Source organism: Brachyistius frenatus, unplaced genomic scaffold (assembly GCF_029030835.1).
Source record: "Brachyistius frenatus isolate BFR_SWC_R1_liver_20210118 unplaced genomic scaffold, ASM2903083v1 Contig_33, whole genome shotgun sequence".
NCBI lineage: Eukaryota > Metazoa > Chordata > Actinopteri > Embiotocidae > Brachyistius > Brachyistius frenatus.
In genome coordinates, this window is record NW_027210632.1 from 3,418,484 (window position 1) to 3,443,350 (window position 24,867).

At 40.4% G+C, this 24,867-nt stretch overlaps 3 protein-coding genes across 7 annotated transcripts in view; all 3 read right to left on the bottom strand.

Annotated features, from left to right (window-relative positions):
• The window catches only part of LOC138621863 (ras association domain-containing protein 5-like), a 39,533-nt gene extending 25,553 nt beyond the window's left edge, over positions 1–13,980 (bottom strand). Inside the window, exons 1-2 of the mRNA XM_069700186.1 lie at positions 13,412–13,980; positions 4,602–4,711 (exon numbers count right to left, since the gene is read on the bottom strand). Of these exons, the coding sequence (XP_069556287.1) occupies positions 4,602–4,711; positions 13,412–13,919 (618 nt within the window). The 5' untranslated portion in view covers positions 13,920–13,980. The remainder of the gene's footprint in view (positions 1–4,601; positions 4,712–13,411) is intronic.
• A 462-nt stretch (positions 13,981–14,442) lies between these two features.
• On the bottom strand, positions 14,443–18,844 carry LOC138621960 (apoptosis facilitator Bcl-2-like protein 14). The gene is made up of 7 exons (XM_069700386.1): positions 18,718–18,844; positions 17,175–17,589; positions 16,064–16,171; positions 15,864–15,925; positions 15,412–15,573; positions 15,134–15,247; positions 14,443–15,031 (listed from the first exon to the last, which is right to left on the bottom strand). The coding sequence occupies exons 2-7, from the start codon at positions 17,578–17,580 to the stop codon at positions 14,993–14,995; spliced, it is 891 nt and encodes a 296-aa protein (XP_069556487.1). The 5' UTR covers positions 17,581–17,589; positions 18,718–18,844; the 3' UTR covers positions 14,443–14,992.
• A 208-nt stretch (positions 18,845–19,052) lies between these two features.
• Positions 19,053–24,867, bottom strand: part of dgki (diacylglycerol kinase, iota) — a 62,779-nt gene continuing 56,964 nt past the window's right edge. For all 5 annotated transcript variants that reach the window (XM_069700380.1, XM_069700383.1, XM_069700382.1 and 2 more), the window contains one exon: positions 19,053–24,777. In XM_069700380.1, the coding sequence (XP_069556481.1) occupies positions 24,670–24,777 (108 nt within the window). In that variant the 3' untranslated portion in view covers positions 19,053–24,669. The remainder of the gene's footprint in view (positions 24,778–24,867) is intronic.

A 24,867-nucleotide genomic window follows, 5' to 3' on the forward strand; every position in this document is an offset into this window, starting at 1 on the left:
ACTTTGAACTCTTAAAGCTTCTAAAAATCCCTTTTTGGTTGAACTAATTGCTGCTAATGTCGACTCTCAGACCATTTGTAGCAGAAACAAGCAAAAACAGCTGGAAACCAACGCTCTAATATCTACACTTCATTTATTATACAAAGAATCAAACAGTCTTTTATCCCAAAACATTATTATTTACCAGATTAGTTTTTTTTACTTAAAAATGCAGAAAGCAGAACAACATATCGAGTACTTTCTCGTGTTCACGTTACGTGTGCTGCAGATTTGGGTCGGCTGATTGAATTTGACTGCTGATCATGTGAGAGATTTAGTGGTTTAATAATAGTCTGAGGTTTGTCTCTAATGAGGTTTCACGACCCAGGTTGACGTCAAACTTTAAATTGTACGTGTTGTTTGTGTGGTTGTTGTGCAGCGTAAAACACGCGAAATTCAGACAATTTGTTAATTCGTAATTGCATTGTGGGTAATATTAATAATTAGGTTTGTTTTTCTAGTTGTAGCAAAAAAAAGAAGAAAAAAGATCATCTAACTCTAAGTGGAGGCTGAGGCTGGTTTGCGATACCTACTAACCTACTAACTCTGCTCGCCAACACAAATACAGACCTTCCTGCACTGGTGTTACACACTGGCAGAGTAAACGCTGGCTGGTTGCCGTGGGAGATCACCGTCACCATGATAACTGACACAGGTGTGTGTGTGTATATGTGTGCGTGTGCGCGTGTGTGTGTGTGTGTGTGTGTGTGTGTGTGTGTGTGTGTGTGTGTGTGTGTGTGTGTGTGTGTGTGTGTGTGTGTGTGTGTGTGTGTGTGTGTGTGCTTGTGTAAATCAGCTTGTGGTGACAGGTGTGCGGGTCCCAACGGGAACACTGCTGATTGACAAAGTTATTTAAAGGAGTGTACACACACACACACACACACACACACACACACACACACACACACACACACACACACACACACACACACACACACACACACACACACACAGTACTCCACCCCTGTATGACCATACACACAACAAAACTGACAGCTCAGCGATTCGCTGCGATCTGACTCTGCTATAATGTAATACATTAAAATAAAGTGAGATTTTTTGAGAGAATTTTTAAAGAAAGTTCACAGAATAACTCGGGACTACAACACAAGGCAGTTTAAGTGAGATTTCGGGATGTAAAGATGTAAAAGAAAATTGCACAATTGTAGAAATCAACACATCTTCGCATTGAAACGACACAATACTCCCAGAATGACATAAATAAGAGTTTTAAGATCCCTCTGTAAGGACCAACATGTCCTCACACCTAAACGACAAGCAAAAGTTACAACTATCGAAACGTCACAATCGGGACCGTAAATAAAAACAGATGTAGTCTCCGAGTCTGTAAAGTGAAGCCGAAGAGCCTTAAAGTGTAATACCACTGAGGGCCACTAGGAGCCGGCTCCAAAAAAAGCCTCTGGCTCCAATAGACTCACATTCAAAACCCATCAACTTCTCTCCTAAAATAGAAAGTCAGTAAATGTTTTCCACAAGTCATCATGGTGTCATTAGATAAATTCTCTCCTTCTGAACATTGTTCTGGTGAAAAAAATGACAGCATTAATTAGATATTAGGCCTCAAACACAGCTGACAGACTCTATGTCCCGCCCACCTACATAGCGGAAACCTGACGACACCACAGGCCTGTCAATCAAACAGACACAAAAACACGGCTTTTTGAGGCCTGATATCTAAGTAATGATGAGATTATTTTCAGATGGGTCACCAGTAAACTAAGGAGGAGGAGTGACTTCAGTGACGGTCACCATAATCACTTCGTCTTCTATGAGAGAAGTTGAATGGGAGTCTATGGAGCAGGAGGCTTTCTGGAGCCGACCTCTAGTTGGCAGTATTGCAGTTTATTTAACTTTCTCATTGGCTAAATCCACTTGAAATAATCCATCCCAGAATGACTAGAGAAAAAAAAAAAAAAAAAAAAAAAAGAGTAGAAGAGAATTAAGGCATTAAAAACGTTTGACTCACAATCTGACCTTAACACACACACACACACACACACACACACACACACACACACACACACACACACACATGAACTTGATTTCACTCCATTCACCGAAACACACGAGCGTTTATGACCGTTTCAGGCTGCATATCGTGTTATCATTTCTGACATTTAGCTTCTAGATGACTTCACCACAAATCACAGACAGACAATCGCTTTGTCAGCGAGTTTGCAACGAGGAGAAACTTAAAAAAATTTAAATAAAAAAAAGGTTTGTTTGCTGCAGAAAGAAGATATGAAATCAACAGAAAATAGAACAGAACCTCTGAATTCACTTTCAAAATGATTTCTGCAGCGTCAGCTCTAAACGCAGATCAGTTACGAAGGAAACTACAATCTTTGCACTTTTCCGAACATCTACACACATTTATTCAGCATGAACACACACACACTGGGATGTCTGCGGAGAGCCGCACACAGACGCCCCAAAAAAAAAAAAAAAAAAAAAAGAAGAAGAAGTATTTTCATGAAATAACCGACACCTAAAGAGCCCACAGCGCTGTGCTCAGCATTACTCAGCACTATCGGAGGGCGTGAATGTGCTCGGCGTCGGTTTAGAAATGTGCTGAGCTCATCCTCCTCCCGCTGGAAGAATACAAACCACATCGGTGTTGACGAGCCGAAGCGGCGCTGCCCTCCGAGAAGGACGGAGAACATGAAACTGTCTGGATGTAAACACGGAGGCTTGGTTAAATATCATGGAATTCATTATTGACAGCTATTAACTGACTGGTGGAAGAAACATTGAGGTTATTCCTCTGATTGTTTTGATTTTGACGTCCAAATTGTGAATCAGAGACAATTTTGGTTATAATCAGTGTAAAAATGTGTCTAAACTATTTTCTTATTAATGACGGGATTGTTTTCTGAAGGAGCGACTTTAGCCAACAACACTGAAATAACTAGTGGATAAAAACTGATTGAGATATTTCATGAGACCGTTTGAATGGGAGTGGATCGAAGTATCAAGCAGAGCAAAAAGCAGAGGACGACAAGTGGTGAAAAACATTTTTTAAATAAAGGCATCAGGATCCAAACATGTAGGAGCGTGTTGGCATGCTGATGTTTCACATCGTGTCACACATCCTGCAACTGTTTCCTATGTAGGAAATAACTCTGACACACACACACACACACACACACACACACACACACACACACACACACACACACACACACACACACACACACACACACACACACACACACACACACACACCCTGTTAGGGTTATTGAAGCCCTACAGAGCTGAATGATGTTGTAATACAGTCTGCTGTGGTCTGCAAAATCACTCTAACATGAACCAGACCTGCTACACACCCAGCTGTCTTCTAGGAATTTCACACACACACACACACACACACACACACACACACACACACACACACACACACACACACACACACACACACACACACACACACACACACACACACCATTCCTGGTGAGTGATGCATTATGGGTGTGTGCGTGTACTAAGTTGGGGTCCAGTGATTTATCAAAGCAGAATGGAATTTAAAATACAGAGAAAACACATTGAAAGACATGTTAAATATGATTATATTGACTATATATATATATATATATATATAACTATGAATTATTTTCACAATTTCTCAAAGCCCAGATTTTTGTGTCCTGTGACGGTTTATTTTGTCCAATCAATAGTCCAAAACATTTCAAAATCATTGAAATTGAGTGTTTTTTTTTTTTTTTTTTTAATAATTACTGCAGAGAAATCTCACTCCTCGCGTAATGGACATCAATCTGGAGACTTTACTTTTATTCTAATAATTCTGCTTGTATTTCAAGTTAAAGAGGTACAAAATATTGTAACAAAATTATTCGGAAGGTAACACAGAAAAGCATTAAATAACTTACTGTATAACTGTATTTGTAGCTCACAGGTGAAATAACTACAGCAGCCAAAATGTTTGAGGGCAGCGCAACTGTGTGGACATGCGCGGTACTGCAGGAATGGGACTTGCGTGCAGAGGATGAAATTTAAAGCCCATTTTAAAATGAAAAGTGTTATTTATCCTGAACGATGACACGTCTGTCAGCTTTATCTGCAGTTTCACTATTAAAGACTGATATTTACCCCAAATTAACATATTTTGAGGCAAAATTCGTCCTGAAATATAAAATATTGTGTACATATGTAGTTTAAATACTCTTGTTTCGACTGGCAGCGTTCAGGAATGAAACATCAATCTCTGCTTTTCGGGGAAAAAAAAGTCCTTGAAGTGCTTTGAAATGTGACATTTTTACATTTGTATGTGCTGAGGGAGGTCATGTGAGGTTTCTTAGAGGTTTATCAGGGTGGAAAAAGGCCAAATCTGATCTAAGCCAGAATGACTCAGAATAAATACAAAAAATATATATATATATATATATATTTTCATGCACATTTTTGGATTAAATCATGGATGACAGCTTCACATGTGCTGCTACTGCTGCGTTGATTAATCCCATGAAATCAAAGCCTGATTAGATGCAGTCGACTACAAATAAAAAGAGCAGTGTGGTACTCACATGGAGCAGCGTGTTGTTGTTGAGCTGGTCCTGACTGACGGGCGACGCTGCAGGGTGACAGTCGAGAGACACGCCGTCCCGACACGCAGCGTGGCACGCGTACTTGCAACCTGCAGGGAAAATGAACAGATTGTTATTTCATTCAGCGATTATAGAAGACAAAAGGAAAGATGGCAGCAAGTCAAATGTGGACATATGCAGTGAATCCTTTCTGTAACGTTCATGCAAATCTTCTTTGGATATCAGCAGCCTGTCGTTTGAGGTCACAGATTCTCTTTTGCAAACATGCAAATTCTGACATGGGGGGGAATATGAAGGCGGAAAAGGTTTCAAAATAAAAGCTGTATTTTCACATTAAAAAAAAAGGCCAAAACAGAAGAACAAGAACTGAGATCACGAACCCACAGAAGACATGCAGACCCAATAAAAGTATGATGTATTTCGGATGACAGGACAACTGACTGCACACGAACCGACCTGTCAATCAACACTGCCACATCAATAACAAACTTCTGGTAGCTCAAAGACGAAACCGGCACCACTGGTTTAAATGTGTGTCGAATAAAATCCATTTTATTTAACACACATTTAAGAAAACACATTTTTTTAATTTAAAAACAATATGAAAGTTTACTGATTTCCTCTTATTTTTTCATTTAAATTAAATAATTTTGGGGCTTTAAAATGTTTCTTGAACAAAACAAACAATTTACGAACATCATCTTTGCCTTTTGGAGGTTTTATTTATTTGTTTATTTTTACTTTTGTTGACATTTTATAGATTAAAAAAATAATTTAGGGCTTAATCAACGCAGACATTAAGCCCTGGCTGCAGCCCTGTTGGTGCAGATATTATATTGTACTTGTTGTCAACCCTGAGTTATGACATTTAATTGAGTATCAGACCTGCAAACAAAGGACACACACACACACACACACACACACACACACACACACACACACACACACACACACACACACACACACACACACACACACTAAAGCTTTAAAACTGGCCACAACCCAGCAGCACCATTAAGCTTTGAAATAAATGAGACGGAGGGGACGAGGAAGCTTTTCTCTACTTCACTTCCTCTCCAATAAGAAATATTACACACTCCGACAAGATGCTAAACACCTGCTCATGTCCGTGAGTGTGTGTGTGTGTGTGTGTGTGTGTGTGTGTGTGTGTGTGTGTGTGTGTGTGTGTGTGTGTGTGTGTGTGTGTGTGTGTGTGTGTTCAGTCCCATGATCCTACCTGTCGACCTCTTTCTCACGTGCTGTCCAACTTTATCCGACAGTTTGCACATGGCTGCTCCCATCTCCCATCTTCACCTTACACACACATCATCCGTCTGCGCGCACGCACACACACACACGTAGGGGTTAAAACCAACACACACACTTTCTCTCTCTCTGTCTCTCTCTCTGTCTCTCTTCTGTCTCTCTTCTGTCTCCCTGCTGTCTTTGTTTTCAGTCTGTCTGCTCTGACTTCAGATGCTGATGTGCTGCCATTCTGCCCGTTTCCCTCTCTGTCTCTGTGTTGTTGTGCTGAGTGTGTTGATTTGACAGTCAAATGGAGGCCACAGTGTGATGGACACACAGACAGGAGGGGAGGGGGGGGTGCTGGTGCTACTGCTGACTCAGTCATCTACAGTCACTCTCTCCTCTCCACATCACGCAGCTTGTTATGACTGCCGTGCGTCCGTCTGCCCGGCTTCCTGTCCGTCCATTCATCCGTCCAGCCAATCATCCACCTCGATCGCTGCTGACAATGAACCTGATCCCCAGAGGAAGACGCGCAGAGCCTTCTACGTCCATCCATCGATGCCATTATGTACCGTGTTTATTTTATTTATTTTGTGAAATATCCAGCTAACATCAGGAGGGAGTTCTTTCGGAGTAGAGACGCTTACTCCTCCAAACGGAAGGAAAGGAGTCCTGACAGGAGTCCTGAAAGGAGTCAGCTGAGGTGGTTCAAGCATCTGGTCAGGATCCTCCCGGGCGCCTCCTACTGGAGACACCGGGGGAAGACCCAGAACAGGCTGGAGGGATTATACATCCCATCTGGCCTGGAAACACCCCCGGATTATTCATACTCTCTTTATGTACATTTAAATTTTGGAGCCTCATAACGTTGCAGCATAATAATGTACTCTTTTTATATTTTATGTCAATTTTGTTGAAAATAATGTTGCCTACTTAAGTCACATTTCTAATGCATGACTTTTGCTTGCAATAGAGTATATTTATACATCGCGGTATCACTGCTTTTAACCAAGTAAAGGATCTGTATGCTTTTTACACCGATGTGTTCAGGGGCAGCACGACTGTGGGACAATGGAGCGTTACTGAGTGAGATAAATATGTGTTCTGTTATATCTGAATGATTAAAATCAGTGCATTCACCCGGCAACAGAATTAATAAAAAGGTAAACATCTATCTGAAGTAATTCTGCGTCTTCCGGAGATCTTCATCCTCTTTTCTGCTGCCTTTAGTCCCTCCTCTTCCTCTTCCTCTCCACCTCTCTGCTGTCTCAGCGATAAAAGCATTTCCCAGATGCCACGAATCGATCAGACTCAATCAGTCGGTTGGAGAAAAAGTCAGACACGCACGCACACGCACACACACACACACACACACACACACACACACACACACACACACACACACACACACACACACTTTAACCTTTCATGTTGTTAAACTAGAAGCAAGAATGATGGTCCATAATTTATACAACTTCAAGCCAATAGAAATATAAAAGCTGAATTAGAGGAGGGAGGCGTCTACGCTGTATTAATACAAAAAATAATCTGTATATTTTATGAACCTACAACGGTTGATAAAATGCTTTGGTGAATCTGGTCAGTCTCAAAATAACTATTCCAGTCTCGAACAGCAGCCAGTAAATCAGCACACAGAGGGCTCGCATTGTGAAACTCGGTGTGATCAGCAGGATCTCCGCCCGGAGGTCAAAGGTCACAAACCACAAACCGGTCGGACTCGACAGTTTTCGCTCCTGTGTGTGAAATGTGTTTTAGCACCGGGTCCATAATCGGGTCTGTGTGCGTGCAGAGAGGGTCAATGAGGCTCTGATGCTCACCCGCCGAAACAAACACACACACACACACACACACACACACACACACACACACACACACACACACACACACACACACACACACACACACACACACACACACACACACACACACACACACACACACTCGGCCTCTGCAGCTGATCCAGCACTTACAGCTCTACAAATTCATGACAAACAGTTTGGGATACTCTTTAAATTTGAGTGCAGAAGTCTCTGCTTCAAACCCCCAGCAATGGGGATGTTTTTCTTGTTGCTATAGTTACGTGACCTGAAATTCCCATCAAACAGGCTACCGATCTGCCGATCTTGACAGGAATGCAAATTCTTTGTGTCGTCTTTTTAGTTTTTTTTAGTTCACAAAACAAAGAAACAAAAACAAAAACACAAAAAAACAAAAATTTTTTTTACAGCTTTTAAGTTACGTGAAATTAGACATTTATATTAAAATAAATTTAAGGAAATTGTACATTCAGTGTCCTACAATTTTATAGAGGTAAATAAAGTACTGTATGCTTGTGAATTTAAGTGTTTGCGATGTTTACATTACAAGTTATGAAGCGTAAAATTGAAGAATCGGGTTAAACAGCAGCTGCAGAAAGAGCTTCATCATCTAGTTTATCTGAACAGCTGGAAATCCAAACATCTGGCAACTTTTTAAAAACTCTAAAGTCGACTTTGTTCAACGGAGATCGTGAGCTGTGAATACTGTTACAGGAGCTGGAGGACAAAGACAGGTGGATGTGTGAGGACAGGTGTGAGGACAGGTGTGAGGACAGGTGAGATCTGAACACAGCCACCATCTTGCTTCCTCCTGAGTCTCATTCCGATACTCGGATATTTCAATTATCATGTAATGAAATCTCTTGTCAGAATAAAAAGAATGAAGCTGCAAGAGGTATAAAATTACCACAACACACACACACACACACACACACACACACACACACACACACACACACACACACACACACACACACACACACACACACACACACACACACACTTCGAGCATTAACAGCTGCAGACATAAAGGGCTGATTCTTTGAGGAGGTTTTTCACAGATTTCCGCCAAACAACACCTCAGTTCAACAAGACGACGGTTTAAACTGCTTTTTCAACAGTATTTTTGTGAACTCCTGCTCAGCTCAGTTTACAGGAAACACAGGATAAGTTTCCACGAACAGACAGTGAGATGGAAACTGGGAAAGAAATTGCGAAACTCACCAGAGTTTCTCCACAGCAAACTGACTTCCAGACGTCCGCAGCGTCGCATCACTTTTGGAAAGCGATAGAAAAGTCTGGACATCCTCCTGAAAGTTTTGCCAAAGTTTTTGGCAAAGCCCATCACGAACACACACTCTCTTATCCGACTCAGACACACACTCACACACACACACACACACACACACTGTTGCAACGTTTTCAGGTTACTACAGACTCCAGATGTGGATTCATATCCAAAGATAACTTCATGTAGATCCACAAAATCATCCTTCACTTCGCTCCATGAAATGTTTCTGCTCTGAGGTCTGGTCTGCACTGGTTCCTCCCCTCACTCTCACACACACACACACACACACACACACACACACACACACACACACACACACACACACACACACACACACACACACACACACACACACACACACACACACACACACACACACACACACTCTGTGGCCCCATCAGTGTGTGTGTCATTAGCTGCCACACGTTAGAGTGTGTGTTGTGGAGCCAAACTGTCACAGCGACTGAACAAACAACGGGGACGGCAGCTGATGAGACAGACACACACACACACACACACACACACACACACACACACACACACACACACACACACACACACACACACACACACACACACACACACACACACACAGGTTTAGACAATCAGCTTAAGTATTTCTCACATTAGTTTAAAATGTGAAACCCTCCTCCGTCTGTTCCCTCAGATTTTGGTTTGCAGATTTCGGCCTCCTGAATTACGAAACATCCAACTGATTAATACTTTTAACAATTTCTGTATCTCCAGGTTTGTTTTTGAATTATTGCAATCAAGCACGAGACTGTTAAAATGCAGGAGGGCGCTTTAATCTTTACGAGTAATCATTCAAAGTTTCGTCTCTTGATCAGCGTCAGCACCTGAGTTCCACACGTTTTTGTGACCATTTGTGATTTCACCGTGGACCTGAAACTTGAGTAGAGAGTGCACATCAAAGTTTGGAGAACCCCGTTGCCATGGCGCCACAGTTCAGGTAATTTGCAACGAACGTTTTTTTTCCCCCTCAGACGCCTCGGTAGAATTTGGTGTTGACAGTCTGACCCTGAGGGACGAATTCACGGTTGCGAAACTCCCCCAACATCAAAGAAAAACCCACCTGGCGTCTCCTGACCTTCTTTGGACTGCGAAGCTCCGCCCCCTCTTGAAACGTGGCCGTCACTCAGAACTCGTCGCTTCATCGTTGCAGACTTTCCGAAGCATTTCTGTTGGTTCTGAGAGTTTGAACCCAAAATGTGATGTTTGTCTGTGATCTTTGGGCCCCTCAGACAGCACCGCTTTAAAAACAGCCAGGACTCTGTCGTGGAAATCACTGCACGGGCTCAGAAACGCTCGTCGAAGATTTTCTGTTCGTCAAGAAATTTGACACCAAAATCGGATGTTTCTCTGCTTAAGTTTCAGGTCCGTGATGAAATCACAAAATGTTCACGTACCAGTGATGTTGATCAGGAAGTGAAACTTGAAATATTTCCTCACAAAGCAGCAGTCTGAACTTTTTCATCGCCACATATATCGATTTGTTTATTTTTCCCTGTCCTGTCCTGCAGCAGCGCTACAGGAACAGAGATTCACTCATCCACAATGAAAGAATGATAAATAAAGCGCTTGTTTCTGCAAAATAAACAGAAGAATCGAGCAGGAGAAACGCTCCTCACCAACACCAATGAACACGTACACTAATGCAACATTAAAAGCCAATCAGACAGAGATCTCCGGATCTGCCTGCAGGTTTCTGTTACTGCACCTCGTCCAGAAAGAGACAAAACACGAGAGACCCACAGGAAGAGATAAACAGCCGGTCGACCCACTTTGAGACACCGAACCAGCAGCGACACTCAAAAAAAACCAACACCTGGTGTCTCCTGACACTCCTGAATGTTGACTTAAACCAGCGAAGCTATTTAGACTATTTATAAATCTCATTTATGACTACAAATAACCAAATACGACTGAATGTAATAATCATTAAACACAAACTGTGTAAATGATGCAAACTGGATCTTTTTCAGCATTCGGTAACCTGCACTGGGTCAGAAATTAATTTTTAAAGGAACGCCTGAACAAAGCTGTTTATAGGTGACTGTTTCTGCGTGTTAATAAGTGAACCGGTGGCCGGTGCAGGTTTTAAAAGACTCCTGTGGAGACCCGCAGGGTTCAAAAGCTTCTTTTGTCACTTGTTGTCCTTCTTCCAGGAGGGTCGGTCGTTTTGTTGACTTTTAGACGGAGCAATGGGCTTTTAACAAGCTTCCTGAGTGGCAATCGACTGAGGAAACGCCTTTTAAATTAGCAAAAATATCAGCCCACAAGGACGCTGAAACAGATAAACGTGCACACACACACACACAAAGTCCATCAGAGTGCATCAGAGTGCATTATGCAGGCTCATAGTCTGCCAACCTAATGAAGTTAGAGGGCTAAATGGACGGAGAGGTAGTTCATATCTTGTTATTCAGTACTATATGTGCTATATGTGCTAACATTACAGTCATATTAATATTAATATCAGATCTGGAGAAGTGAATTTTAGTGGTTTTTATACATAGTTATTGTACCATCAACATATTTTTGTATAAATAACCTTTTGGAAATCTACAAGAATAAATATTTTTTAAAAGCCGGTTTCTACATTGTCTGCGTTTTGATCAGTTTTACTTCTGGTTCATGTGAGGTAACGACTGGTGGCTAACGTGAAGCTAACGGGGCAGCCGTAGGAAAATCTAACTTTACTGAACGATTGAGGGCATATTTTGCCATTAATTAAAATAAAACTTTTCATTTAGGTTATATGATTGTTTATTATTCTTTTGTTTTGTAATTAAAATAAAATATTTGTTGTATCGCCCGTTTTTTTAAACATTTTTTTAGCCTACATGACATACCGCAAAAAAAAAATAGTGTGAAATTTGAATCACCAAACAAAATGTTCAACAGTTTGTCGGTTTCATTTTTGTCTTTGCATATTTATATCATATTTTAAAGCTGCGTGGGAGGATGAAGTGAACGAAGAGAGAAGAAAAAGCTCGGATATTCAAAACCTGAATTGAGTCTCATCTCAATTAGAGCACAAACACACAGAAGAAGAGTCGTTTTCTGAGCTTCCTCTTTCTGTTGTTGGTCAGACAGATGTGGACACTGAAGGATTTCTGCTGTTTGTACTCCAGGTTTTCTTTCAGGCCCGAACCGGTCCGTCTGCATACCGACTTCATTCCAGCCGCCGAGCTGCGTTTCAGAGCCGTGCCTGCGTATGAATGTCGTCAACAGCATTCAAACACGCGGCCTTTAACACACGTCAGGCGGCAGCCTACTTAAAAATGTTGATGGTAATCTGTTCAAATTATTTCCTCAAAAGTTTCGGATGCAAATCTTCTGGTTCCTTTTTGACACTAGAAGCCCCAAAAACTGTTGTTATATTTTGATAAAACTACTGAATTTAGTTTTAAACCTATTTAATTCAGGTTATTTGGATGTATGTGGCTATAAATAAAACCGGGGCAGCAACTATCAATCTTTTTTTTTGCATTGATTTAGTTACTCAATATAATATAGCTGTCCAAAACCAAAAATATTAAGTCGACAGTGATACAAAATAAAACAAAAACAAGTGCATCTTAACTTTTATGTTTGGTATTTTTGTTTGATAAATTCCTCAAACTATGAAGCAGTTGCTAAAACAGTCGACTGTTTTCTCTCGATAAACCGACTGATTATTTCTGCACTAAATCAAACATTTCCAAGCTAAAAAGGGTGAGTTAATAAATACCAAAGCAGCCAATGGTTCAGTGACTTTACCCACCCAAACTGGGTGCAGTTTCCCTTGTATTTTTAAGAAATCACAACAGTATTTAATGTCATTTTAATATTTGCTGTAACAAAATGTTATTATTTCTTCATTTTGGCCTGTTATGTAATTCCTCTTGCTTGCATTTTAGTTTTTGCTCATAATTTCTGTCCAGAAAGAATATAAATCAACAACACCTGAAATATGTGTCTGGTGGTCGAGTTTTAAATCCTCTTACCTTCATTATAAATAAAGTTTTAAGAGAAATATTCCAGAGGACACAAATTGTTTGCCCTCGACCTGCCCTCTGCTCTGCCATGACATCCACCTCTGATTTCACACTTAGGTTATTGTTGACAGATGTATCGTGTGCATTTACCAGTATTTCACTGACTGCCAGTGGTGAGGTCTAAAAAGAACAATTCTTTGGGAAAACACAGATTGTTGTTGGATTTTTCTGCATTAATAAGTCATAAAATGGATATCAGGTTTCAATCCAAGCTGAACCCCGAAATAAATCTGTTCATTTTGACAATGTAATCACAGACTTCTGACCAAATCTGTCACTCAAATGAGTTTAAATCAGAACTTCCTTGACTTTTGGACTCATCCCCCCACCACCAACTATCTGCAGCCTCACCTGCACAGGTGAGACCCTGCTGGAAGATGTAGCGGCAGCACACATCACACCAGGTGTCCTCCCCTCCTGGCTCGAACGTGTGACCCTCCCCGGACTCCTCCTTCACCCTGGGGTCCTTCCCTCCGGGGGTGAAGATGGTTCTCACATCAGGAGGTCTGAAGCCCCTCTTCCGGCTCCGGGGTGGCCCTTCACCGGGTCCTTCCACCTCGTCCCTCCTCTCGGGGCTCCGTGGATTGACCTCCGGCTGCCCTCTCTCGCTCCACGCCGCCTCCAGGCTCTCCAGACTGGCCGGCTGAGGAGACGGATGTCGCCGGACAGCTCTAACCACTACCGCGCCCTTGGAGAGCCGCAACTTGGCGCCCGGCGGTGGCCACGTCGCCTCCGGCGGTTTGCTCACTGTACCCGGGGATCTGATGATGTGCAGAGCCTGCACGGTTAATGAAGAATCATCTCTTACCGAGGAGCGCGTGGGGGCGTATTTCCGACCCTGGGGCACGACGTTAAACATTACGAGCGCTCCTCGCTGCGCTGCGTCTCGAGCAGAGGTGTGTTAACGAGCGAGTGCTGAGGCGGCTTTGTTGCAGGTGATGACGCCGACTGATGAGCCGTGTTGTCCTGGCGCCCTCAGGAGTTGTCGGTGAGCAGGTTGAGGCAGTCCGAGGTGAGCCGGGAAACGGGTTGGATCTCATTTCACTGGGCTTCAAGCAGCAGTGAGCGCTGCGAGACACGCGCCAGGAAGGAATGCGCTCCAAACTCCGTTTACAAAAATGCTCATTTAAACTTTCTTTCTCCAGCAGGAACAGATTTCACCTCCCAAGATCGATTTTAGTGATTCATCCAACTCACGGGCTCGACCTCTTTGATTCGTACCTAATAGAACTTGTATTTTTGTGTTGCCTCTTCCGATACTTTCTCTACAATAAAAAAAAAAAAACATATCCCAAATGTTTGGATTTATTTTCTGTGTGCCGAATTAATCTAGATAAATATAATCATTTTTCATAAAGGGAAAAGAAAATAAAGACAATGTATTAAAAATCAATATTTTAATTGGGTTCGTAATCAATGCTGTTGCATCACAATTTAGTTCCAACATTTACCACCAGGAGGTGCTGTTTTCAACGGAGAATATGTAGCAAAAGAAATAACAGTTAATAACCCCAGAAATTCGACAAAAATCAACAACCTGGTCCATCCGACAAATAAATCAACGTAATTTCAAAGCATCATATTTTCGACCTATTTTTAAGAAAAAGTGCAAGTGCTCTATAGTACTCTGTTTTTTTTTGTCTTCCAAACTTCAAACTACATAATTGACATGTTAAAAAAAAAAAAAAAAATTGCAAAAAGAACAGGAAACTTCATAATTGAAATTAAGATTTAAATTACAAAAAGACTATAAACGGCACAAAACAATACATCATTTGTAAAAGAAAAATCATACGAACATGATTCGTTTTATTTCTGAGTTATTACTCGATACGTTGAGGTTTGAAGTGCTTGTAAACTGTAATTGCAGTTAAGAAGGTCCAGTTTTGCAGGTTTCCAGCCCGCAGGAGGAGGAAAACCTCATCGGTCCGTTCACTGGACTTCTTCATCATCGCTGTCAAATGCTGCTTCCTGTAAGTTGAAGAGGATATGTTAAAAAAAAACAACCCAAAAAACCTGATTGTTACAGGAAGAAGGTGAGTGGTTTTTTTGTTGTTGGTTTTTTTAACGTACATATCCGCCTTGCTGCCGCGCCCAGGTGGAATAATAATCCTGCAGGTATCTCGCTCCGTGGGTGAGCAGGCGGTCGGTGGGCAGCGTGTTCACCGCCGACAGACGGTGGGTGACCTGACGGGGAACAGAAACCACTTCAGCCGTTAGTCGAGAGAGAAACTTAAAAAAAAATTTTTTAAAAAAGGAGTACAGCTGCAGATAAAATACGATAAAAAAAAACAAAAAAAAAACCATGATGCTTTATCTTGAGGATAAAACGCCTGCAGAGTCGCTCTCACCTCGCAGGTCACGGCGATCTGGGTTTGCGACGACGCTTGGGGCCCCGGCGCTTCGGGGTCGGCGCTCCTCAGGCCCATCCTGTGGAGGAGCTGCGTTATGAGCTCCCTAAAGAAGCTGTAGTTCAAAAAAAGCTCCACACCGATGTTTTGTTTTTTCAGCTCCTGGTGGAGACGAGAAAAAAAAAAAAAACAACATGTTGCTTCATGACAAACGGATTTAAATTTTACACATTTAAAACTGAGGCTGAATTTGTAGAAAACTAAAATGCAGTCGCTGGTGAAAGTTTCTCAGCGATGACGAAGCGAAGTCAGACTTGGTGGAAAAACACACGACAAGACTCAAACCGATGGCAAACACCTTCCACATTTTCCTGTAACACGAGTCGGAGTTTAAAGGGACATTCTGCAGCTTTTTTTTCCCCCGTCAGAGAAGAAGTTTTTAGTTTTTTTACCGTCTCGTTCAGCTTGTCTCCGGCGTCCCTCAGCAGCAGGCCGATCATCCTCTCCACCTCGTCTACGCAACACAAACACGTCATCGTCACTTTTAACAGACACCTCGAATCGAAGCCGAGAAGAAGACATTTCGGTTCTCCGATTTCTTTGCAGGAGAGAAAAGAAGAAGAAGAAGAAGAAGAAGAAAAAAAAAACTCACTTCCCCCGTTGTCCATCTCCACTTCCGGAGGCGTGAACGGGATGTCGTCGGCGAGCTCCACCAGCCGGCTCGCCAGCGTCTCCAACTCGTCCGTTTCTCCAGCGTCGTCTGGAAGAAGCGAAAAGTTTAGAGGAATAAAAGGGTATCGTTCCTTCAATTAAAACAAAATTTAAATTAAAAAAATCCACGTCTCTGGTTCGAGCTCATAAAATGTGAATATTTGTTTGTTTCTTTAGTTTTCTTTCACTGTGAACTGAATATGAGAAAATGAGACTTTGAAACTCTGAAATGGATTTTTTTTTGGGGACTTTCTGAATTTTTTTTTATAGATAAAACGATTAATCAGGAAAATAATCATCACATTAATAGATAGTTACAGCCCTAAAATGACATGGAACACTGTGAACTTTAATATATTGTTATGAATATTACATAATATATTTTCTATTAACTATCCTGCGCGAATGAGGAGTTGTAGTATTTCATGTCTGGGCATGTCTAGTTATCAGCTGATCCTTTTTTTTTTTAATTACCGGTTGTGATTGTCAACGATGACGTCATAAAAAGTCCAGAGATCCAAAAGATATTTAGTTCTCCATTATGTATGACACATACAAACTCTCTCGGGTGTGAGAAGCTGGAATCATCCAATTACTTAAAAAAAAAAAAATTCCCTTTAAAAAGATGATCAGTAACACTATTTATTTATTTCAATCTGTGTTTTTATTTATCTGACCTGCGTGCTGCTGTAACATTTGAGTTTCCATCCAGGCTCAATAAAGACTTTCAGTTTTTAATCGTAGTTGTGCACGTCCAAGGCCATTTTAAATATTCAGAGTTTTAATAATGCACAAGAATTAGTCATTTTTTTTTTATTTACAGCTATTTTGTTGATTGAATTATCGCTTCATGTCGGCTAAAAAAAAAAAAAAAGTCACCTTTAAATGACCCCTGCTTCTCTGATCTGACAAATAAAAGCTTTTTCTTTGTCCATTAACGTCAGCGAAAACGTGATTTCTCTGTATTTTCTGACATTTTAAAAGACAAAACGACGGCTTGTAATAGTTAATAATGAAATAATGAAGTCAGTTTCGTCACACTTCATCCTCACCGGGTTCAGAGTGAAAACTCTTGTTCGTGACATCATGTTGTCTCCCAACTGGTTCCTGCGGATCTCCGTCTTCTGTCTGAGGTTTGATGCATCTGAAGATGCTCGGCACACGTTTCCACACCTTCTTCTTCTTCTTCTTCTTCTTCGTCCTTTGCTCTTCCGTCTCTTTTTCTTCCTCGACTGGCGTCAGAGTTTTTCCGGTAGAGTCTCTGCCGGCCGTCTCTCCGTCCCGCGGGCGGGTCTGGACCTCCGGGTTGGGCCGCCTCCTCTTGGCGTACGCCATCATGAGTCTGAACTCCACAGAGTCCTCCAGGCTCTCCAAGTCCGAGGTCGTTTCGGGGTCACAGTCGGTGCCGCCATCGTGTTTGGAGAAAGGGTCGTGGATTTCCAGGTAGCCGTTCGCCATGTTGGTTCACTGTTGATAAAGAAAGAAAATATATATATATATATATAGAAAATCAAAAGCTACAGTTCTCTGAAACATCTCCAATCAACAGTTAAACAGTTTGTTTGTTTGTTTGTTTTAAGTGTTTTTGCCTCCAGCTCCCAGAACAGAAGTTAAAGTCTCTCATGTTGTTTGTTTACTTTTAATTATAGAAGAAATAACTTTTTATTTTTAGTTGTTATGGGACATTTCCTGGAACATGTGGAGGTGGTCAGCCGGGGGGATTTCTCTGGCACTATTCTATTTTTTAATCACTTTAATTTTCTGAATTTCTATCCGTGTGTTGAAAACTAATACAATTCAGTATGAAATTTAAATGTTATAAAACAGGGAAAAAAGAAGCAAATTCTCACATTTGAGAGGCTGGAAACAGTAAACAAAAATATATATATATTTCTGGTTTATTGATCACTAAGATGATTAATCAAAATCATTACAGCTGCAGATAAATTTCCTATTGATTAACCAACTGATTATTGAACTATTCCCTTCATTTTTCACACCCCACTTTCCTGTGTGATCTTTTCTTTTTAACTTCAGTGTAATAAGTCAGTTTCATGTTTATTTTCGGATCCTATCTGCTTTATTTTTTGCTGTTTTGTAGTAGTTGTCACCCTCTGATGGATAAACGTTCATATTTCTGGGTCATGTCGAGGCATCAATCAACAGCTGGTTTTCAGGTACAGAGTAAGCTACATAAACTATCTTTAATTAAAAAAAATAAATAAATAAAAACAAGAGTGAAAAGTTAATTAAAGCGAATTCAGCTGTCATTTATAGCTCCACAAGTTGTTTTACGAGTTTTAAACTATAACAGGGAAACGTTAAAGTAAAACTAGACTTTATATATAACAGTGTTTGTTTGCTTGGTTTGTTTAACAGCATTAAATTGGCTGTGAATGAATGAATAACGTCTTAAAAAAAAAAAAAAAATCACCAGCTCACGTAAATGATTGAAGTCGGCTGGTTTTGTGAGTTTAATTCAACTTTTGTCGTTAAAAGCGAACTTTAAACAACACAAAAGCACCTTTAACCTACTTTTCAATAAGTACCGCTGCTGTATGAATTACTTGAAAACATACAAATAAGATTACTTACGTGGTCAAAAACACGGTGACTGAAGAGGAAACTTCCACCTGGGCGCTCTCTGACATTCACTTCTGGTTTACTCAGCTGAGAGTGGAAACTTTTTAAGGCTGCGTCATTGCGTCATTGCGTCATCACGTCAGACGCTGACGCAAGTGTAAGAACGCTAACGTAATTTACGTGATTGTCTTCAACGCTTTTATATTTACATTAAAATGTAGGGGGGGGGGGGACAACACTTTCATCTTTAGGCCGAAGATAAGACGACGTTTCCCGCCACAACGCAAACTAACTTTGAGAACTCAAACTGAAAGTGAAAGTGAGAAAAACAGTGACAAAGCAAAAAAGGCGTTTCAACTTTATTTAGTCTGGTGTTTTAAAATCACTCAAACTATGTTACAACTGTACAGGCTTTGTCACCACGCCTCATTTATATACACGTTTTTTTTTTATTTTGAATATTTGTAAGTAATTGTATCCAGAAATGTGCAAATTAAAAATAAAGAGAGTTCACACAGAAACTTCGAGATCTTTACGTGGAAACAGAAAATGAAACCTGGTTTTGTTTTCCAGTTCAGCTGCACACTGATCGGAAAGAAAAAAAAAGATATCATTAGAAAAGAAGAAGAAGAAATAGGAAGTTTCTTCTATGTCTATTAATTTGGGCCACGCAAACAGAAATTAAAAGTCTCTGTTACTTGATTTCAGGAAACTCCCATGTGTGACTCAGGGAATATTCGACTTTACGACCGTCCCGTAAATCTTATGTCACAATGTGTTTTTGTTTTTTTTCACATCATATTTATAGGTGAGAGTTCATTTCTTCTTTAGCCTTAGTAATAAAGTGCTAATTAAACTTAAAAACCAACATGAATTTGAAGTTTATGCCTCTAATAACACAACAAATACTCTTAATTTGGTGTGTGAGAGTAAAGACGTTGTTTCTAATGGCAGTAAAAGTTCAGTAAAGGCGTCTGAGTGGCGATTCGGTGCTTGTTGACTTGATTATTAGACAAAACTAGCTTGACACACCCTGCAGTAAATGACCCAGAGATGATTTACAGACATTCATTTTACACTTATCAGATATTTTTTAAAAAACAAACACTGGGTCGTAAATTCCTACGTACACATGTGCACGTTCAAGGCATCTTTATAAACCTAAACTCAAGCCTGGAAGGACCAAACCATTTCAAATTTCAACCTTTCAAAGTCGACTAACCATGTTTTTTTTTTCTAGAGTGACTTCAAAGAGTTTAATCCATCAATATTACATATTTCTAAAGTCACGTAACTCGCAGAAACGTGCACGTTGTACTTCAAAAAAGACTCGAGACTTAAATAGATATTAATTTTTATACCCACGAATGAGTCAAAATATTTCGATATCAGCTTCCCTTGAACTGAGACTTGACTCCGCCCGTCTGGTGCAAATATGAACACGTTCCAAAATGTGTTTTAACACTGACATATTTTACTTTTATTGATATTAACATTACTGAGTTATGGTGGTTTATAAAGTGCATTTAAGTCCTTTTAGTTTGACACTTATTTGTCTTTTTTTTCATGTTTGTTTTCACTTTTCTGTTTAAAAGTTTCCTTGACATTTGTGGTTTTGTTTGTAAAGTGTATTGGGACAATGCTTCACGGTGATTTGGCACTTTAAATTGAACTGAAATATTTAAAAAATAATGACAAAAAGTTTCCATTATAGATAAACAAGGAAACACACACACACACGAGGGAAGTTCCCCAACCCCAGGAAATAAGATCAGACAAAAAAAAAAAAACAACTACAGTATCACATCTTCTTTTAACAAATTCATGAAATAAAACAACAAACTTCAAGTAATCCCATCATCATCAGCAGAAAAATAAAAGAAATACAAAAGCAAAAGAAACAACAAAAACAAACACCCAAAACATGCCCAACCTTAGTAGAAACTCAGTATGAATCATTTAAAACTGTAATAATTTAACAACCATAATGCCATTGTTTTATGCCATTACCAGAAAATAATCTTAAAGGGGTGAGAAAAAAAATGCCATGCATAACCAACGCTGATGAGAGACACGGTTTTAATACAAAGTCATGTTTCCTACTCAATAGAAAGAGTGATAAGAAGCGTGTGTCGTTCGTCGCGGGCCGAGTTTATCAGCGCAGTCACCTCATAGAAAATGTCGTCACCATTGACAGACGGTTCAGTTACACACAGTTTGTCTATTTTAAAGTCTCCAGACACTCGGAGGAAGGTCTCCGTGTCGGATGTCTGACGGCGGCCGACGTCGCAGAAGTCGTGCATCGATGAAAACAAAGTTCACCGGGGAAAAAAAGAAAACGTTTTAAAGGCTTAAAATGTTTTCTTAAGTCAAAGATTCTCTCGTATGTTTCAATAACAACAAACGTTTTGGATCAATAAATCGACTTTTTTTTTCTGCACATCACGTACAAACGTACATCAGCTCAAAAAAACAGCTTCGGGTGTTAAAATATTTCGGTGTATTTTTAGCTGCAATTTCACTGCAAATGTTTCTTTTTATACAAATTTCCTGTAAATACGTCTCTCACCTGTAAATATTTAATAAACCTTTGAGTCTTCTTCAGGTTATTAATTTAGTGTCCCTCTTTCTGTCTGTAGGGTCAATATTTTCTGTGCAGCTTTTAAATATAAAGTGTGACAAAGAATGAGAAAAGAATCTTTTACTTTTCCAAAATGTTTTACCCCATTTAGCTTCTTCTGGACTGTAAAATTAGTAAAACAAAAAATTAAAAAGAATTTCATCTTCTAAATATGGAGAAAAGTATCTCAATCAGTTTTCAGTCGCATCTTGTGAACCTGGAATTCAATTTTTTTAATCAAACTAAGTTCAGAAAAATGACAAAACATTGACATAAAGTGGAGAAATGACTCTGTGACCGAAAAACAGGATTTCCCAGTAAATTTACAAATAAATGCTATTTGTTTTCGCTGCCTGACTTCTGCGACGGCGAGTCGTTAAAATGTCCCCATAAAATACTCGAGGAATCGTCTCCTACTGTAAATATCAGTTAAGTTTACAACAGGTTATATCAAAAGAGACCTCACAGGCGCGTTTCAGTCCGATCACATACATGCACACGAAAGAAAAAACAAACAAAAATTAAGTAACAAGACAATCATATACCCAACCAGCACTGAAGTAAAATTGCACATTCAATACTCCTCGGTGCTAAATGGTCGACTATGTTCAAAACATTAATGTAATGTAAACGATCAATAAGAGAGAAATGCGAAAAAAAAGACGTCATCTATTCATATTGCGTTGAATATGGCTCAGATTCTTCTTTTTCTCTTCTTGGATAAATGCTGCACACACACACACATACATGCATGTACACACACACACACACACACACACACACACACACACACACACACACACACACACACACACACACACACACACACACACACGGGCATGTGCACAGGAGATATGTATGAAAACACTCTCAGGTACACACACTACTGTAATTTCATTTTAGATTCGATATGGAATGTCATATTACCACACACACACATACACACAAGCACACACACACACACACACACACGGCATGTGAAAAGCCTTGTTGGGTCAGGAGTACCACATACACATGATCCCGCTGTGAAAAATTAAAAATATTTGTTTGAAAGGAACAGCTCGGTGGTTTTGCTTTAAATTCCCCGTTTTTTGAACAGACTCTGGTCTGAGCCAAAATCCACCTGCTGCACTGAACTGAAATAAACGCTCTCAGACGCCTGCGGCAAGATTCACGGTTAAACTCGTGTCGGTTTGTTCCCGCCGCACTGGGCCGATACTGGGCCGATTTTGGGCCGATACTGGTCCTCAGAACTGGGCCGATACTGGTCCTCTGAACTGGGCCGACACTGGTCCACTGAACTGGGCCGATACTGGTCCTTTGAACTGGGTCGATACTGGTCCACTGAACTTGGCCGGTACTGGTCCACTGAACTGGGCCGATACTGGTCCTCTGAACTGGACCGATACTGTTCCACTGAATTGGGCCGGTGCTGGTCCACTGAACTGGGCCGATACTGGGCCGATACTGGTCCCGCCTCAGCAACATCATCTGGTCCAGTCTGTGATATGAAGGTTCAATCATATTTTATTTTTGTAAATTTAGACGGCAACATTTAATAAAAAGTTGGGAGTCCTGTGTTAATCTGAGATGGTGATTATTTTCACTATTGAAATCACTATATTAACTGGTTGATCATTTTCTCTTCTAGCTTCGTCATTTGATCAATAAAATGTCAGAAATGAGTGAAAACTGCCTCTCTTACTGTCCCAAAGCCTGAACTGACATCTTTGTCTTCTGTTTTTATCGAAACAAAACTGCCAAAATATTAAATTTATAAACAAAAAAGACAAAAAACAAGCGAATATTCACAACAGAGGCACTGAAATCAGAACATTTTAGGCATTTTTACCAAAAAATTAAAAAAAAAGACTTATGTGATTCATTTTCTATTGATTAATTGACTAATATTTCAGCTCTAATAAAAAATAATTCCATATCTTCTTTACACTGTCCTGGATCCTGTTTGGTTTGAATGTAAGAAGGTAATATTTAAAGTGTCCTTCTGTTATTAACGAAAACAAATAAATAAAAGTGAATATTTTCTAATTTTTTTGCCGGGTGCCAATGTTTAATCATTTTATTGTTGTTTATTGTTTGTACTCCATATAACATGTAATCATGGTCAATAAAAATATCTTGGATTTTGAATCTTTGAATTTTGAGTTTGAAAAATCTGAAAAAGAATCTGACTTTCTACGCTGACAAAAATAAAACTCTGAGGGGAAAAACGAAAGCCTTTTATAATATTTGGAATGACAGATTTTAATAAAAGCGAATAAAAAAATGAATAATAAAAGTGGACCACTGGGATCCATAAAAACGTGACTTTTTTTCCTATCTTTTAAAGTTCCAGCTGCATTTTGTTTTATAGTTTTGTTCAAGTTTCTTTTGAAACACTTTGACGAGTTACTTTAGGGTTTCAAATCTGTCATTTTCTTATTCTGAGAGGATTTATTCATCAAACCTGTTGACGGCTGTTTTGTCATTTTGCCATTGAAGCAGGTGTGACATAAGAAGCTCTGAGCGAGGACTTTTTTTTTCAGTGACACTGACTGTAAGCTGCAGTGGAAGAGCAGGCGATATGTTTAACCACTTCCTGTGCTTGTTGTGTTGATTTTTACGGGCTCTTCGGGGACGCTGAGCGACGCAGTGCGACGCAGCGCGTGATCAACACGTTGCATAAGGTGGTATTAAAGTCGCGGGCTTTAAAAAAAACAAAAAAAAAGAAAAGAAAACAGGTTCACGAAGAAACAAAGATTCGTGTCGGGAGCGTCGGTGAAATTTTGGGCTCTTCTGGACACCACACCAGTGCAATGTCTTTGGCACGCAGGTTTCATGGGATAAACGGAAAACTTTGACTGTTTCTTATCACGTCTGAAATGTTGTTTTTGACTCTGTGTTGTAAGTCGGCGGTTTCATCGGTTCGCTCCGAACCACCGGAGGAGTCCGGAAAAAATACGACGAGCAGAACGAATCCCTTCCGAGAGGAGCGACGTGTTTCCGTGACTCGTCAAATTGCACTTGCATCCTGAACCGATAAAAGTCCTACAATCAGTCCATCAATCAATCAGCACAACCAATAAATAGAATATGAATAAATAAATACAAATAAATAGCTGAAATGGTCACTGCTGAGCTCCCGTGAGCCGAAGCAGTTCATCACCTCCTCCGGTTTGTGTGGAGTCGCATCCGGACTCTCTTCTAAACACTTTTCTCTCTACCAGGAGTGTGTGCAGAGTCCAGAGAGAGAGTGTGTGTGTGTGTGTGTGTGTGTGTGTGTGTGTGTGTGTGTGTGTGTGTGTGTGTGTGTGTGTGTGTGTGCGTGTGTGCGTGTGTGCGCCTCAGACAGCCGTCTCCAGGTCTTCTTTGGTGGTGGACGTGTGTTGTTTGGAGTTCAGGTAGGTGGCGAGCTCAGAGTCGCCCTCCGCTTGTTGGGCCGGGGTCTTCCCCTGCAGGAACACGGACGATTGGAAGATACGAACACCGTTACATACAGTCTGCGGGTATTTCCATCGGCACTTTGTTGTATAGAAAGTAGA